The sequence below is a fragment of the Prionailurus bengalensis genome, chromosome D1 (assembly GCF_016509475.1).
Source record: "Prionailurus bengalensis isolate Pbe53 chromosome D1, Fcat_Pben_1.1_paternal_pri, whole genome shotgun sequence".
NCBI classification, from domain to species: Eukaryota; Metazoa; Chordata; class Mammalia; order Carnivora; family Felidae; genus Prionailurus; species Prionailurus bengalensis.
The window spans coordinates 115,159,813-115,174,030 of record NC_057346.1 but is presented as its reverse complement, the minus strand read 5'-3'; the positions used below and the strand labels follow the sequence as shown (position 1 = coordinate 115,174,030).

The window sequence follows — 14,218 nt, the reverse complement described above, 5'->3', positions numbered from 1 at the left end:
CTTCCTGCGGTCTGCACGTGCGCCCCCCAAGTCCACGTGTTGAAGTCCCAACCCCAAGAGGTGACGGTGTCAGCAGGTGGCTGGGTCATGCGGGTGGGGCCCGCAGGAAGGGGGGCCGCGCCATCGTGGGAGAGCCCCCACGGAGCCCCCTGACCCCTTGTCGGCAGTCTGCACCCCAGGAGAGAGCCTCCTTGTGCACTGTTGGTGGGGATAGTGGAAGGCTGTAGTTATTTCGTAGTTTGGCGATTCCTTACAGAGTTAAACAGAATGATGATGTGACTCGCAAGGCCGCTCCCAGGCGCTCCCCCAAAGGAGCCGGAAGCAAGGACTCGACCCGCATTCACGGCAGTCAGAAGGTAGCCCCACGTCCATCCACAGGTGACCGCGTACGAAAACGCGACGTATTCAATTAGCAATAATCGCGCCTCGGATAAACCTCATTGGCTACGATACAGCCACTGTGCAAAGCTAAACGCGACGTACTCAAACGGTGGGCTGTTACGGGGCTTCAAAAAGGTAGGGGATTCTGACACCTGCCAGCACGCGGAGCCTTGCAGACACGAAGCTCAGCTAACGAGCCAGACCCAGAGGGATAAATGGTGCAGATTGCACTCGCTTGGGCCCTGAATCGCCACATCCAAGACAGAGAGCAGACAGCGGGCGCCAGGGGCCGGGGCGGTGGCGGTGGGGTGGGGTGGGGTGGGAGTTGCGTGATGGACAGAGTCTCTTACAGGAAAGACCAAAGGTGATGGAGAGGGAGGTGGGGACGGCTGCGCCCCGCCCCACACAGAGCTGTCACTCTCTCTTGGCCCCTCCAAGGCCCCTATTACTGCCCCACATGGTCCTGTGTGCTGTTCTTTTTGTCCCAGCGGAATCCCCAGTGCCCAGGGCAGTACCACCCTGGGGCTCAGAATTTGCTAGAAGAAAGGAAGGAAGGAGGGAGGGAGGGAGGGAGGAAGGGAGGACACGGGCAAGGAAAGCGATCTCTGTGAAGACCAGGAAAAAGCAAGAGGAGAGGTTGAGGGCTCGTAGTCTCCCCCCAAGGCAGGGTGGGAGGAAGGGGCACAGTCCTTCTCAGAGTGGGGGTGGCTCCAGGGACCAGGATGCCCATCCCCGCACAGCCACCCCCCACCCCCAACGCTGTGACTTGCCCTCCTGACCAGCAACCAGTCACCAGCTGGGCGGTCACAGCCACCTCTCTGTATCCCAAATGCCCAGCCCGGGGCCGGGGTGCTCGGTAATGTCTGTCGATGGACAAGCTGGAGGTCTGGGGGGCCGTGGTGGCCCAACGCGTCCTCCACCTGCTCTTTCTGGAGCAGGCTGACACCCTGAGTCTCGCTGGAAATACCCTGAGTGCACTGGGAGCAGGGACAAGGCCCAGCCATCCCAAGGCCCAGGAGAGAGTGGCTTGTCACCCACGTGTGGGGTCTGGGGTGCTTCCCGGCCTGGGCCCGCTCCCCACCTGGATCACCCAGCCTAGGGCTGTCAGGTTCTAGCCTGTTAGTCACAGCACTGGGCCCCTTAGCTATGGGGTGTAGACCAGGGCTGCCGGGACCCCCACGGTTCCCATCCGTTGTGGCCACACAGAGAGGTCTGGGGACCAGGAGGCAGCAGGTGTAAAAGGCCCCACTCCCAGGCCAATCCAGGGCAGGCTCTGAGCAGACCTAGAACCAGCCATGCCTGTGACTCCCCAGGGCCATGCCCCGATCCTCCTGGACCCTCCTCCTCGGTGCCCCGGCTGGAGCCGGGCACACCACCAGACTCAGTAAATGCCTGAGGCTTGATGCGTCCTGGGGCCCTCGTCCTCGGTCTGCACTGTGGGCGGTTGGGGAGGGGTGAGCTCACACACCCCTGTGTGCCCACCAAGCCCTTGAGCGACGTGCACCAGGCTGCGGGGCCGGGCTGGGGCAGTCGGCCTCTGGGTTCCGCACGGCCCCGTGGGGTCCGTGGGCGGGGAGAGGCCCTGCGAGCCCGAGGATGGACAGGCTTCTGGCGTGACCCCTGGGGGAGCCCTCCCGAGCCCCAGGAGGCCTGTCGTTCCCGGCAGCCCGCTCCCCTTCATTGTCTTCTGTCCTCGGCTCTCTCAAGTGTGAACAGGTAAACTGGTTGAGCAAACAGGCTGGGCTCCGAGGCACTGCATCCGGGATGTCTCAATCCCCACCCGCCTCTGCCCAGAGGACGGTGCTCGTGGGGAAGGACCAGGGCGGTATCCGGGCCACGCCGGCAGCCAGGTCTCTGCCTCGCTGGTCCGGTGCACTTCCCGAGTGCCTACTGTGTGCCAGCTGTGAACAGTGGGTGCGGCCCGTGCCTGCATGAAGCCCTCCTTCCGAGACGACAAACCTGAGGCCCTAAATAACTTACATTCGGGTCCTGAGTCCAAGGTGGCCCGGGTTGCTCACGTGTGTGGGGGGTGAGGACCGCCCCACACGGGGCTCACGGGGGCCCTCTGAAGGCTGCAGGGTGCTAGCTGAGTCGGGGGTGGGGGGCTGAGGATGTGCCAGCAGGGCACGGACTGAGAGGGGGACTCGGGGGAGCAGAGGGGGTCGGGCCACGAGGGTTCAGGCTGCGGGAGCCCCGGAGGTTGGCAGGGCCGTGCACGCAAGCGGGCCCCATGCCAGCCCCGACTGCAGGAGCTCTGATGTCAGGAAACTGCACCCTGCAGGTACAGGGGGTGCGCCCTGCTCTGGAGATGCCAGCAGCCAAATGAAAAGCAGATCCCGGGACCTCCGAGGCGAGCCTGCAGACATGCACAGCCCGGGCAGCGGGGCTCAGCCGTGTTGAGGGGTGGCGGCCGGGCACATGGTTGAGAGCTTTGAAGACAGCTTGCCCGCTGCCCCCAGCAGCTCTGCGTCTATGAATTAACCCCGAAAAGGCAGGTGCAGAGGACACAGGGTGCACCTCGCTGCTCACCACCCAAACCAATGGGGAAGCCGCCCCCACCCGCAGGGGCCCTGTGCTCCCCACCGGGGGCCGCCCCGCAAGGCACTCAGACGCGCTCAGGCTTGGGGTGAGGATGCCTAGAGTAAGACGCCTGGAGTGTGAGTCAGAGGGGACTGCGTGCCAGGCGAGCTGTTCACCGACCAGGGGAGAGGTTATCGTGTGACCCCCCCCCCGCCCCCGCAGCCCAGCCGCACCAGCTGGGGAGCGGGGCCTTTGTGGTTCCCAGTCGGGGCAGTACTGGGGTTGAGACACCAGCCCCTGGTGTCCCATCAGCCCTGCTGGGGGCCCTCCAGGGGCACATCGGCGTGTGTGCGCATCGGCCGGGGCGCAGCCTGCCCTCAGGGGAGGGTCCTGGCGTGTCAGGGACCTGGGGAACAATAGCTTCCTTTGTGCCACCCCGCCTCAGGTCACCGAGCCAGCCTCAGGAGCGAGGTGAGGGTCAGACATGCCGGGGCAGGTGCTGGGCAAGAGCCAGCCTGGGTGTCCACTCTGTTTCTCCTTAAATCTGAACTTGGTGACAGAGATGTGCAGGGGGCACTGGTGAGCATGGCCAAGGTCTCTGGCACGGAGTCTCCCCCACCCCCAAGCTCTGCAGACCAGGGACCCCACCCTCCACGTGCAGCTGACCACAGCCCAGCTGAGCAGGAGCCCCAGGCCCCCAGCGATGACAGCCTCACGTCGCTCCCCACCCCTCAGGGACCTGCCGTCAGCGCCCCGGGCTAGTGCCCCAGGCTGCCCGATGGCGGAGGCCTTGTCCCCTTCAGTCCTGCCTCTCAGCCTCAGCCAGGCTCTGGGGCCGGGGGGCTCAACGTGGGGACTGAGTGTGTGGGCGTGCTGAACACCTCCCCACTGTGTGAGTGAGGCAGGACCAGGGAGGCCCAGGCAGCCGGCCCCTCTCCGATTCTCAGAAGCTGTGGGGTGGGATGGGGGGGGGGCAGGGGTCCTGTGAATCTGGGGCCCACAGCCACAAATCCTTCCTCCTCCAGGCCTCTTTCCTGCCTCGGCCCCTCCCCAAGAGCAAACACACGTGGCCGGCTCGGGGGAAAGGACGGAGCCCTGCGTTGCCCAGGAGCTGGGCTTGGGGCCAAGACTTCTTGCTATATAAGCCCCAGGGCCCCCAGGGAGCGAGCACCGGGGCCCTCTGCCTCTCTGCCACCGGCCCGCCACAGTGCCAGCCCCCAGGATGGGTGCCCCGAGCGGGTGCCTGGCGCTGGCCTGGGCCCTTGTGGCCCTGCTCTCGGTGCAGAGGACAGGTAAGACCGAAGACCGGCTCCCTCTCTGCCGCAGACAGGCCTCCGCAGGCCACCGCCCGGGGTTTCTCCTGCCTGAAATGGGTAGGGCGGCCCCCGCCCCGTGTGTCTTCAGGGGGGTCCCCAGGCTCTCGGTCTGCACCCAGGAGAAGCTGGGTCCCCTGGGCAAGCCACCAAGAGGGTCTGGGGGTGTGGGCCGGGTGAGGGGCCCAAGGCTGGCACCTCTCAGGTCCCTGTGAGGGCGACAGCCGTCAGGGTAGTTCCTGGAGCGGCTCCGAAATCCCTCCTCAAATCAGGGTTGGAACAGCTGACAGGTGATGAGCCCGCAGACCCATGTCAGACACTTCGCACCTCACCTGCCGCGAGGCTCTTCCCAGCCCGCCAGCCCGCCTCTCCTCTGCCTCTCCTCTGCCGTAGGCCCGGGCTCTCAGCATCAGGGGGAAGCACCCGCAGCCCTAATACTTTCTGTCAATATGAAAGATACGGCCTCAGGGGCTGCCTGGGTGACGCCCGGCAGGGCTGGCCTAGAGCCCCGGCCACCGCGGCCCCGGCCCTGAGCTCTGCTCCCGCAAGGCCTCCTCCCTGGGCCCCAGCCGGGCTCGGGGGTCCGGGCAGGTGGACACCGGCCTGAGCTCTCTCCATCTGTGGTGGGGCGGGGGGGGTGCTGGTCTCCCAGAGCCCCTGCCCCAAGCCGCCTCCCAGCAGGGCTGGGAGGTGGGGACTTCCCCGCAGCAGCTCCCGCTGGGCGGCCACGTACCCCAGCCTGCTGTGCTCTTCGGGTGCCTGTCTGCTGGTTTGCGAAGCCGGGGCCCCTACTCAGCCGGCTCCTCCGGGCTCCTCTGGGCCGCGCTGGCCTCAGACCAGGTGCCTGGACACTGGGCCTCCCCAGCGAGCCGCCTCAGCCTCCACCTGCTCCTCTCTGGGGGGCCGATCCCATTAGGGGCAGGCAAAAGAGGTCTGAGACGAGGGGGCTCACGTCAGAGGGTGCGCTGTCGACCACAGCGTTGGGGGGGGGCAGTTGGCAGCGGGCATTTTCCTGGCTGGGCAACGGAGCCCGGGTCTCGCGAGGCCACCGGCCCTGAGTGGAGCCACTTCTCGTAGAAACCGGCCCCGGACGGGGATGGGGGTGCAGGGTTCGCTGCACCTGCGGGAAAACCCCTGGTTTCTGACTGTGGGGCGCGGCCCGTGGGGCAGGGGTGGACAGAGGCAGCAGCTGCGGGAGGGGCCTTCCGAAGGAAAGCTCGTTGCCCCGCCAGTGCCCGCGGCTTGCGTGCGTCCGAGGTCCCCGCTGGGAAGGACGGACAGGAAGCTGTGGCGGTGGCCTCACCGGACCCCTTGCCGAGCTGGCCCCACCAGGGACACGGGGACGTCGGGGGCCCGACACTCACTCCCCGACAAGGCTCAGTGTTAGGCCGAGTGTGCAGACCCCCCGCAGACGGAAGGAAGCAGTACAGTGCCCGTGCGGAGGGGTGCCCCAGCCTGAGCCCGGCAGAGGGGCCAGGGAGGGCTCCCCGCTGCTCCCCAAGGCAGCGAGGGGCTGTGGGGGCCGGGCCGCTGGGGGCGAGCACCTGGGCGTAGCCATGGTCGGGCCGACGGAGGAAGCCCTGCCTGCAGGCGGTGGGCACACAGGCCACCCGGGCAGCCATCCCGGGACCCAGGCCTCCAGGCCCGCCCCCACCATGATGGATGGTTCTAGCTCGAATCTCACTCTGGTCTTGGGTTTCTGCTAAGTCACGCCCAGAAGCCTCCCTGACTGCGTGTGTCCTTCTCCCCAACAAAACTGGTCTTTGTCCTTCTCCAGGGGACTCCTGGGATGGGGCCGAACCCTCTTCTAGGGTGGCCAGGGTCAACGGACCAACGCCTTTTCCTGATTCCATTCTCCTGCCCTGAGCCAGCAGCTGCCGGGTCATGGCCAGATGAGGCAGCACTCTGGATTCGTAGATGGGAGAGCGGGAGTCAGGGCAAGGCCACCAGATGCAGCTCCCTGTGGGAACCCCCATCCCTGCGGAGGCCACGACAGCTACCACGTAGACTGGTGGGGAGGCTAGACCCTGTCACGTGGCCACCACCCTGAAGCCTGCCCAGGAAGGGATGGCAAATGTCCAGCTTCTCACTGACTCCCGTCCCCTTTCCCTGCAGAGACCCAGGGCAGCACGGAGCCTGCTGTGAACAGTCGGAGGGTGGACGTTGGTATGCGGCCTGGGTTCTGGGCGCCGAGGCCTCCCGAGCAACAGAAGGGGCTGGGCTTGGGGTGGGCCGGGGATCTGGACAGGGGAGGGGGGACAGACCCCTTTCTACAGGAGCCACATGTCACACAGAGACCTTTCTGGATCCCACCTGCCCACAAGAAGGGATCGCAGAGGGGATGGGCCAAAGAAAGCTAAGGCACAGAGCAAAGAGGCCAAAATGCTCACACATGTGCACACACGGTCATGTACTTGGACACATGCGCGCGCGCGCACACACACACACACACACACACACACACACACAGTAAAGCCCAGGCTAGCAGTGTGTCCTGGGTGGATGGGGAGGGTTCGGGAGGGGACAGCCCTAGTCCTGGGGCTCCCTGGGCTGAGTCAGGGCGGCTGCTGCCCCAGGCCGGCCTGTGAGGAGGATAGAGGTCCCGGGAAGGAGTGTCCCCGGCCATTCCCTGTCTGGCCACATTTCTAGTGTAACCCAGCCCTCACTCTGCAGCTCGGAGCATGACCATCATCCCACCCATCACCGTCTTCCCCACCATGAGCTGTGAGTGGATGCTGCCCACTGCTGATGGGGCGGGGGCTTGTCCCTAGGGGGGCTGACGCCGGGGTGGTATGGGCAGCTGGATGGCCTTGGGCCTGGCTGGGAGCGCTCCCTGTGGACAGTGGTGGGGGCCAACCCCGGATGCTGGGGCAGGGCTCTCAGCCCTCCTGGCTGCCCTCTGAGCTCCCCGTCCCCAACCCGGAAAAGGCTACCCGTGGGTGGCTGGGCGAGGCCTGTGGCACCTGCCGGGGCCTCACCACGCTCTCCCCACAGCCCTGAACGCCGCGCACAACGGGCGGGTGTGCAGCACCTGGGGCGACTTCCACTATAAGACCTTCGACGGGGACGTCTTCCGCTTCCCGGGCCTGTGCAACTACGTCCTCTCCATGCACTGCGGGGCCGCCTACGAGGACTTCAACGTCCAGGTCCGCCGCGGCCTGGCCGGCTCCAGGCCTACCATCACCCACATCATCCTCAAGACCCAGGGGCTGGTGCTGGAGGCCTCCAACGGCTCGATCCTCATCAACGGGCAGCGGTGAGCCTGGTCCGGGCTGGGGAAGGGCCGGGCCTCTGGGGCGGGTTCTGGGCTCAGGGCTGCTGGGGGGTGCCACACCCAGCTGCGCACCCTGGCCCTGGGAGGACCAGAAATTTCCACCCCAGGGAGGAGCTGCCCTACAGCCGCGCCGGCGTCCTGGTAGAGGAGAGCAGTGTCTACATCAAGGTTGACGTCCGGCTGGTGCTAACCTTCCTGTGGAACAGAGAGGAAGCCGCCCTGGTGAGGACGCCCCCACCTGTCCGCCCCCCCCCCCAACTGGGGACAGCCTCCCAGAGGCTGGAGCTGCCTCTCTTCTGCCCCCAGCTGGAGCTGGACCCCAAGTACGCCAACCAGACGTGTGGTCTGTGTGGGGACTTCAACGGACTCCGGGCCGTCAACGAGTTCTATGCCCATAGTGAGTGCCCCCTGAGGCAGCAGGAAGCTGAGGGCTGGCTTGTCCTGAGGAGGCCTGGAGGGGGCAGCCTTGGGGTGGCCTTACCCAGGCTCTGGGTGGAGAGCAAATCGGGGTGGGGGTAATACTCAAGCCAGCGACGCCCCAGAGAGGTTTCGGGTGCCCTGGGCACGGGCAAGGGTCCCCAGGCAGCCATCCCCTGCACTGGCCCCACGGTCCCTCAGCACCCTGACCCCAGCATCTCTCCACAGACGCCAGGCTGACCCCTCTCCAGTTTGGAAATCTCCAGAAGCTGGATGGGCCCACAGAGCAATGCCAGGACCCCCTACCTTCCCCCGCCAACAACTGCACGGATAGGGTGAGCGCCTCTCTGGGGCCCGGCCTGCCCCCAGCCCCTGCTCTCCCAGGATGGTCATCTCAGGCTTCCTGGGCTGGGCCCTGAGGCATCCAGGCGGAGGGTCTCAAAGCCCCGGGGGGGCAGGGGACACGGCTTCCACCTCGGAGACACCGTCTGAGCTTCCACCTACCAAACGAATGTTCTACGTGTGCGGGCCGTGGGCTACGCGTGTGCCCACCCGTGTATGCGAATACGTGTCCACACGTAGGCGGTCCGTGGTGGGCACTTAGGAGCCCAGCTGAAGAAGCCCCACGCGGGAGCGGGGAGGCCTCCACGGGCAGAAGCGGCCTGGAAGCTCCAGGAGGCCCAAACCAACAGAATCTCCCGCAGAGCCTCAAGTCAGGATGTGGAGCCCAGGCCCAGCCGCCTGGGGGGCAGGGGCAGGGGTGCTGGGGGAAGAAAAGGGGGTCATCGGTGGGCACACAGGTGCCCTCGTTTCCCGCCTCTCTTTGCATCGCACCTTTCCTGGGTGCTCACACCGTGGGCAGATGTGGCCTGGAGCCCCGAGCGGGTGGGTGGAGTCCACGGTCCCGGGTCGCTCCCAGAGCCAAGCCGAGCCCTGCACCCAGCAAGTTCACTGTGGTTAAAAAGAAGGACGGGTGGGTGGACGGACAGATGGAGAGACGAAAGGAACCTCAAGGGGGGGAAGGGGCCCCCGGCCTGGACCCCCCACAAGCACCGAGGGCGGAGGGTGCCACACCCCTGTGCTCCCCAGGAGGGCATCTGCCACCGCACCCTGTTGGGCCCGGCCTTCTCGGAGTGCAACACGCTGGTGGACCCTGCCGTGTACGTGGCCGCCTGCACCCAGGATCTGTGCCGCTGCCCGGACTGCCCGTGTGCCACCTTCGCCGAGTATTCCCGCCAGTGCGCCCATGCAGGGGGACAGCCCCAGAACTGGAGGGGCCCTGACCTCTGCCGTGAGTGCCCCCTGGCCGGGGCCAGCACCAGGCCCCACGCCCACACTGGGTCCCGGTGGGGAGGGGACGAGGGCCAGGACATCTGGCATCTGGCTGGGGACCCAGGGCAAGCGGAGTCATTTGGGGGTCCTACAGCGAGAGGGTGGGCAGGAGGACAGAAGGGAGTGTGGGGGGCCCAGAGGGAGGACCCGGCCTTGGTACAGCCCAGGTGGGCACAGGAGGGCCGCCTCACCCAGAAGACAGTGTGAGCTAGGAGCAGGGAGGCCCAGCCTCCCAAGACGAGGGGCTCCCCGGCTCAGCTGTGACCTCGGGGGGCCCTTGACGACATGGGAAAGGTTGGGAGCATCCGCCTGCCCCGCGCCCGGGTGGCTTTCCGGGGCCCAAGCGCTGCCTCCCCCCACAGCCTGGACCTGCCCCCTCAACACACAGCAGCGGGAATGCGGCTCGCCCTGCACGGACACCTGCTCCAACCCGGAGCGCTCCCAGCTCTGCGAGGACCACTGTGTGGATGGCTGCTTCTGCCCCCCAGGCAGGTCCTCCTGGCCCTCGGGGACTGTCCCCCAGCCAGGCCCTCTGCCCCCAACCCGACACCCCCCGCCGGCTGCCTCCAGTCACTGTGTTGCCAACACCCGACCCAGCCCGCTCACAACCCCCTGCCCCCCGCTGTCCGCAGGCACGGTGCTGGATGACGTCACCCACACGGGCTGCCTGCCCCTAGAACAGTGTCCGTGCACCCACGGCGGCCACACCTACGCCCCGGGGGCCTCCTTCACCACCAGCTGCAGCTCCTGGTATGCCTCCTGGCTGCCCCTGCCCTTGGTGGGGGTGCATGGGAGGGGATCTACCTCCCCCACACCACGCTTCCTCTGTTCATGGCCTCCCTTCCCAGCACCTGCTCTGGGGGGCTGTGGCAATGCCAGAACCTTCCGTGCCCTGGCACCTGCTCCGTCCAGGGAGGGTCCCACATCTCCACCTACGATGAGAGACTCTACGATGTGCATGGGGACTGCAGCTACGTCCTGTCCAAGGTACGGTCGCAGTCCCCACTTGCTGGGCCTGTCCTGGGACTCTCAGGCCTCCCTGCCCCTGGGAAGGGTCCTGTGATGGCCATCAGAGTAGGTGAAGCCCCCCCCCCGGTCCCTTCCTGGGGTCCCATCCCCAAAGGGAAGCCCCTAGGCTCACATTCGCGGGGCCAAGGGGCTCCCAGGCCCCGAGATGAGCTGCCTGCCTGGAGGTGGCCCCAGGGGCCAGCCTCCACCCCACACGCACGGTCCTGGGAACAGGGGCGCCACACACGAACACGCAGCCCCCTCCCTGCCCGCGCTCGGGAGTGGCCGACCCCCAGCGCCCTGGTGGGCCTTGCCCTGTCAGAAATGTGCAGGCAACGGCTTCACTGTGCTGGCTGAGCTGCGGAAATGTGGCCTGACGGACAACGAGAACTGCCTCAAAATGGTGACGCTCAGCGTGAACGGCGGGGACACGGTGGGTGAGGGTCCCGCTGGGAAAGGGGGTGGGGACAGGGTGGAGGTCTTGGTCTGACGTTAGGGGCCAGGGGTCCCCTCTCGGCTCTGGCTCTGCTGGGCTGGCCCCTGGGGAGTGCTCCCCGGCCGGGCAGGCTCCTTCCCCAGCTGACCTGGCCGCTTCCTCTCACCAGATCATCCAGATCCAGGCCAGCGGCGGGGTATTCATGAACTCCGTGCACACGCGGCTGCCCGTGTCAGCAGGTACGCGGTCTGGGACAGCTGGGCCGCACTGCAGCCAGGTGGTCTGCTCCCAAGGCTGGTTCTCTGTGGCCCGGGGCAGTTCCGGAATATCCCATGGTTGGTTTCTCATCTGCACGTGGGATGTCAATGCTCCCCCCTCGGCTACCGTGGGGACCGGGGCCGAACACACTTGGGGCGCAGCCTCTCGGGGATCACGAGTGGTCACTGCCAATACCACCTGCAGAGGAGCTCCGCCCACCCGTGGGTCCCGGAGCGGTGGCGCGGGCCCACCAGATGCCTGGATCCTCCCAGGCCATCCCGAGGGGACCCTCCCTGCTTCCTGGCTGTCCCAGGAGCAAGGGGGCTCCGTCTGGCCAGGCCTGGCCCCCACGCAGACTCTGACTCCGTCCCCACCCCCCGGCAGCCAACATCACCATCTTCAGGCCTACGTCCTTCTTCGTCCTGGTGCACACGGGCCTCGGGCTGCAGCTGCAGGTTCAGCTGGTGCCCCTCATGCAGGTGTTCCTCAGGCTGGACCCCTCCTATCACGGACAGATGTGCGGTGAGGCTCCGCCGATGGGCCGGGAGGGGGCTGGTGCCCGGACTCAGCTCCAGGCCGCGGGCAGGACGGGAAGAGTCTGGCAGGAGGTGAAAGTTGGGAGGCGGCTGCTCCCAGGGCACAGTGGAGACTCCTGCACCGGCCGAGGGCACCCCGAATGTGATGTGTGGCCCTAGGGAGGGCACTTGGGGGGATGGAGAGCAAGCCGTGTTGCCCTTACGAGGTCAGGCTTTGCACAGCGGCTGATCCCCATCGGGGCTCACCTACGGATGGCTCTGGAACCACTCCTGGGATGGGGGTTCAGGGCTGGTCCGCCGTGTGGTGGTTTCTAGAGGAGAGCAGGAGCCAGGGAGCAAGCCCCCCCGGATGGCCAGGCTGGACGCCCTGCTAATGCCCCATCCCTGGGCCCCGGCCCCCAGGCCTGTGCGGGAACTTCAACCAGAACCAGGCCGATGACTTCCGGATCCTCAGCGGCGTGGTGGAGGGCACGGCCGCCGCCTTCGCCAATACCTGGAAGACCCAGGCCGCCTGCCCCAATGTCAAGAACAGCTTCGAGGACCCCTGCTCCCTCAGCGTGGAGAACGGTACTCCCACCCCCCGGGGGCCTTCTGTTTACGAGGGCTGGGCTGGGAGCCAAGACCTCCCATCTCACCAGGCCCTGGGGGACCCCTGGTGTCCGGGTGTGCATGGCCTGGGGTGAAATCGGGCAGGCCACAGTGCTCAGAGCCTGTTTCGAGGAGGAGCACCTTCCTGCCCCCTCAGCACGGTGGGCAAGCCCCAAATCCCAGCTCAGCTCTCTGGGGGCTGTGGGGCCCCCCAGGGCCTGTGTGCTGGAGCGCAGGCAGCCAGAGGGGGCGGGTGAGGGGGAGGAGGTGTGTGGGTGCCGGTCAGCCAGCCTCCCCCCGCACCCTTGTCCCAGAGAACTACGCCCAGCACTGGTGCTCCCTGCTGACCGACCCTGCCGGAGCCTTCTCGCCCTGTCACTCTGTCCTCAACCCTGCACCCTTCCACTCGGTGAGACCCCTGCCCCACCTGGAGCCGCCCCCTACCCCTTAGCCTCCCCTTGGTGGTCTCCTATCTCGAGGACCACTCACAGCACGGTGGGCTGGTCGGTCAGTCCTACCCGGGGCTGCCCGGGGCTTTTAGCACCATCACTGTCGGGGTGTTTGTGGCCACGGACCAGCTCACCAAAAACTAGAAATATTGATTCTGTTCCGGTCCTAGAAGCCAGAAGCCCCAAATCAAGCTGTGGGCAGGGCCATGCTCCCTCCTAAGGCTACAGAGAAGGTCCTTCCTGCCTCTCCCAGCTTCTCGGGGCTCCAGGTGTCCCTGGGCTTGTGGCCATGTCACCCCAACCTCTGCCTCCCTGGTCACCCGGCCTTGGCCCCTCCCCTGTGTCTGTGTCCAAATTTCCTCTTTAAGGACACCAGTCATGCTGGATCGGGGACCATCCCCATGACCTCGTCTTAATAACATCTGCAAAGACCCTGTTTGCAATAAGCTCATTTTCTCAGGCCCCATGGGTTAGGGTTTCCACGTATCCTTCACAACACTTGGCTCATGGGCCACTTTCCCAGAAGCTCAAAGCCCTAAAATGCACCATCAGGAGCATCTCCAGGTGGAAAGCCCAGGCCCACCTCTGCCTGGGCAGATGGCACCCTCTTCACCCCACCTGTGTCCCCCACACGCAGCACAACCCGTGACGTACGTGGGACGCGGCCGACCCTGGCCCTGTCCTGTGGCGCTCCCTCCTGACCCTGACCATAGCCTGGTCTCACGCCTTCTTGCTGCCCCCTGACCGGGCCTCTGCAGTCGCTTGGCGTGCGGTGTGCCCCTCCTGGGGGCCGCTTTCCGCCCATCTGTGCCAAGGGGCCTCCTTGGGGTGGACCTCCCAGTCCAGGCAGGGGTCCCAGGAAGAATCCACGGGAAGAGGAGGGGCCTTGGTGGGCTGGGGTTCCTGACGGTCCCCAACGGCCCCGTCCCCAGCACTGCATGTTCGACACGTGCAACTGTCAGAAGAGCGAGGACTGTCTGTGTGCGGCCCTGTCCTCCTACGTGCACGCCTGTGCCGCCAAGGGGGTGCTGCTCAGAGGCTGGAGGGACGGCGTGTGCGGTGAGTGTCCCCGAGCCACTCTGGCTGCACCAGGTGGGGGCAGGGGGGCTGGGGATGCTGGGGGCAGCCACCCCCCACCCACATGTTCTCAGCCAGAGCTTCTGGCTTCCTCGGTCGGGCCAACCAAGGACCTTGGGGTCCCACCATCCCTGGGTGTCAGAGGGGAAACTGAGTCTTGGGCTGCTTAAACACCAGTTTGGAGGGGGCCATCCAGCCACTGACTTGAACGCTGCCCCTCCCCCAGCCAAGTATGTGAGCAGCTGCCCCAAGTCCCAGAACTACAGCTATGTGGTGGCCGGCTGCCAGCCCACCTGCCGCGCTCTGAGCCAGGTCGACGTCACCTGCGGCGTCACCTTCGTGCCTGTGGACGGCTGCATCTGCCCCTCGGGCACCTTCCTGGATGACTCGGGTGCCTGCGTGTCCGCTGAGGCCTGTCCCTGCTACTTCCGTGGCTCTGCAGTGGCCCCGGGGGAGGTGGTGCATGACGACAGCGTGGTGTGGTAAGGGGCCAGCTGGGCCCATGCTCCCCCCCCCCCACATCACTGTGCCCCATCCCAGGAGAGCGAGGGTCTCGGTCACCCTGTTTCACACGCAAAGATGTCTGGGTGTCTCCCAGAGGATTTTGAAACACAAAGGTGCTCCCTGGG

General features: G+C 66.3%; 1 protein-coding gene and 1 non-coding gene across 2 annotated transcripts in view; one reads left to right on the top strand and one right to left on the bottom strand.

Moving 5' to 3' along the window:
- Window positions 1-334: 334 nt before the first annotated feature.
- LOC122484630 lies at window positions 335-470 on the bottom strand. The gene has a single exon (XR_006297670.1). It is a non-coding gene; the product is annotated as a U4 spliceosomal RNA (small nuclear RNA).
- A 3,653-nt stretch (window positions 471-4,123) lies between these two features.
- The window catches only part of MUC5B (mucin 5B, oligomeric mucus/gel-forming), a 35,514-nt gene continuing 25,419 nt past the window's right edge, over window positions 4,124-14,218 (top strand). Inside the window, exons 1-18 of the mRNA XM_043582339.1 lie at window positions 4,124-4,193; window positions 6,330-6,380; window positions 6,888-6,938; window positions 7,143-7,470; window positions 7,596-7,710; window positions 7,795-7,885; window positions 8,134-8,240; window positions 8,995-9,196; window positions 9,600-9,725; window positions 9,870-9,987; window positions 10,086-10,224; window positions 10,568-10,678; window positions 10,851-10,920; window positions 11,324-11,461; window positions 11,878-12,042; window positions 12,378-12,472; window positions 13,445-13,571; window positions 13,816-14,071. Coding sequence (XP_043438274.1) covers window positions 4,124-4,193; window positions 6,330-6,380; window positions 6,888-6,938; window positions 7,143-7,470; window positions 7,596-7,710; window positions 7,795-7,885; window positions 8,134-8,240; window positions 8,995-9,196; window positions 9,600-9,725; window positions 9,870-9,987; window positions 10,086-10,224; window positions 10,568-10,678; window positions 10,851-10,920; window positions 11,324-11,461; window positions 11,878-12,042; window positions 12,378-12,472; window positions 13,445-13,571; window positions 13,816-14,071 — 2,360 coding nt within the window. The remainder of the gene's footprint in view (window positions 4,194-6,329; window positions 6,381-6,887; window positions 6,939-7,142; window positions 7,471-7,595; window positions 7,711-7,794; window positions 7,886-8,133; window positions 8,241-8,994; window positions 9,197-9,599; window positions 9,726-9,869; window positions 9,988-10,085; window positions 10,225-10,567; window positions 10,679-10,850; window positions 10,921-11,323; window positions 11,462-11,877; window positions 12,043-12,377; window positions 12,473-13,444; window positions 13,572-13,815; window positions 14,072-14,218) is intronic.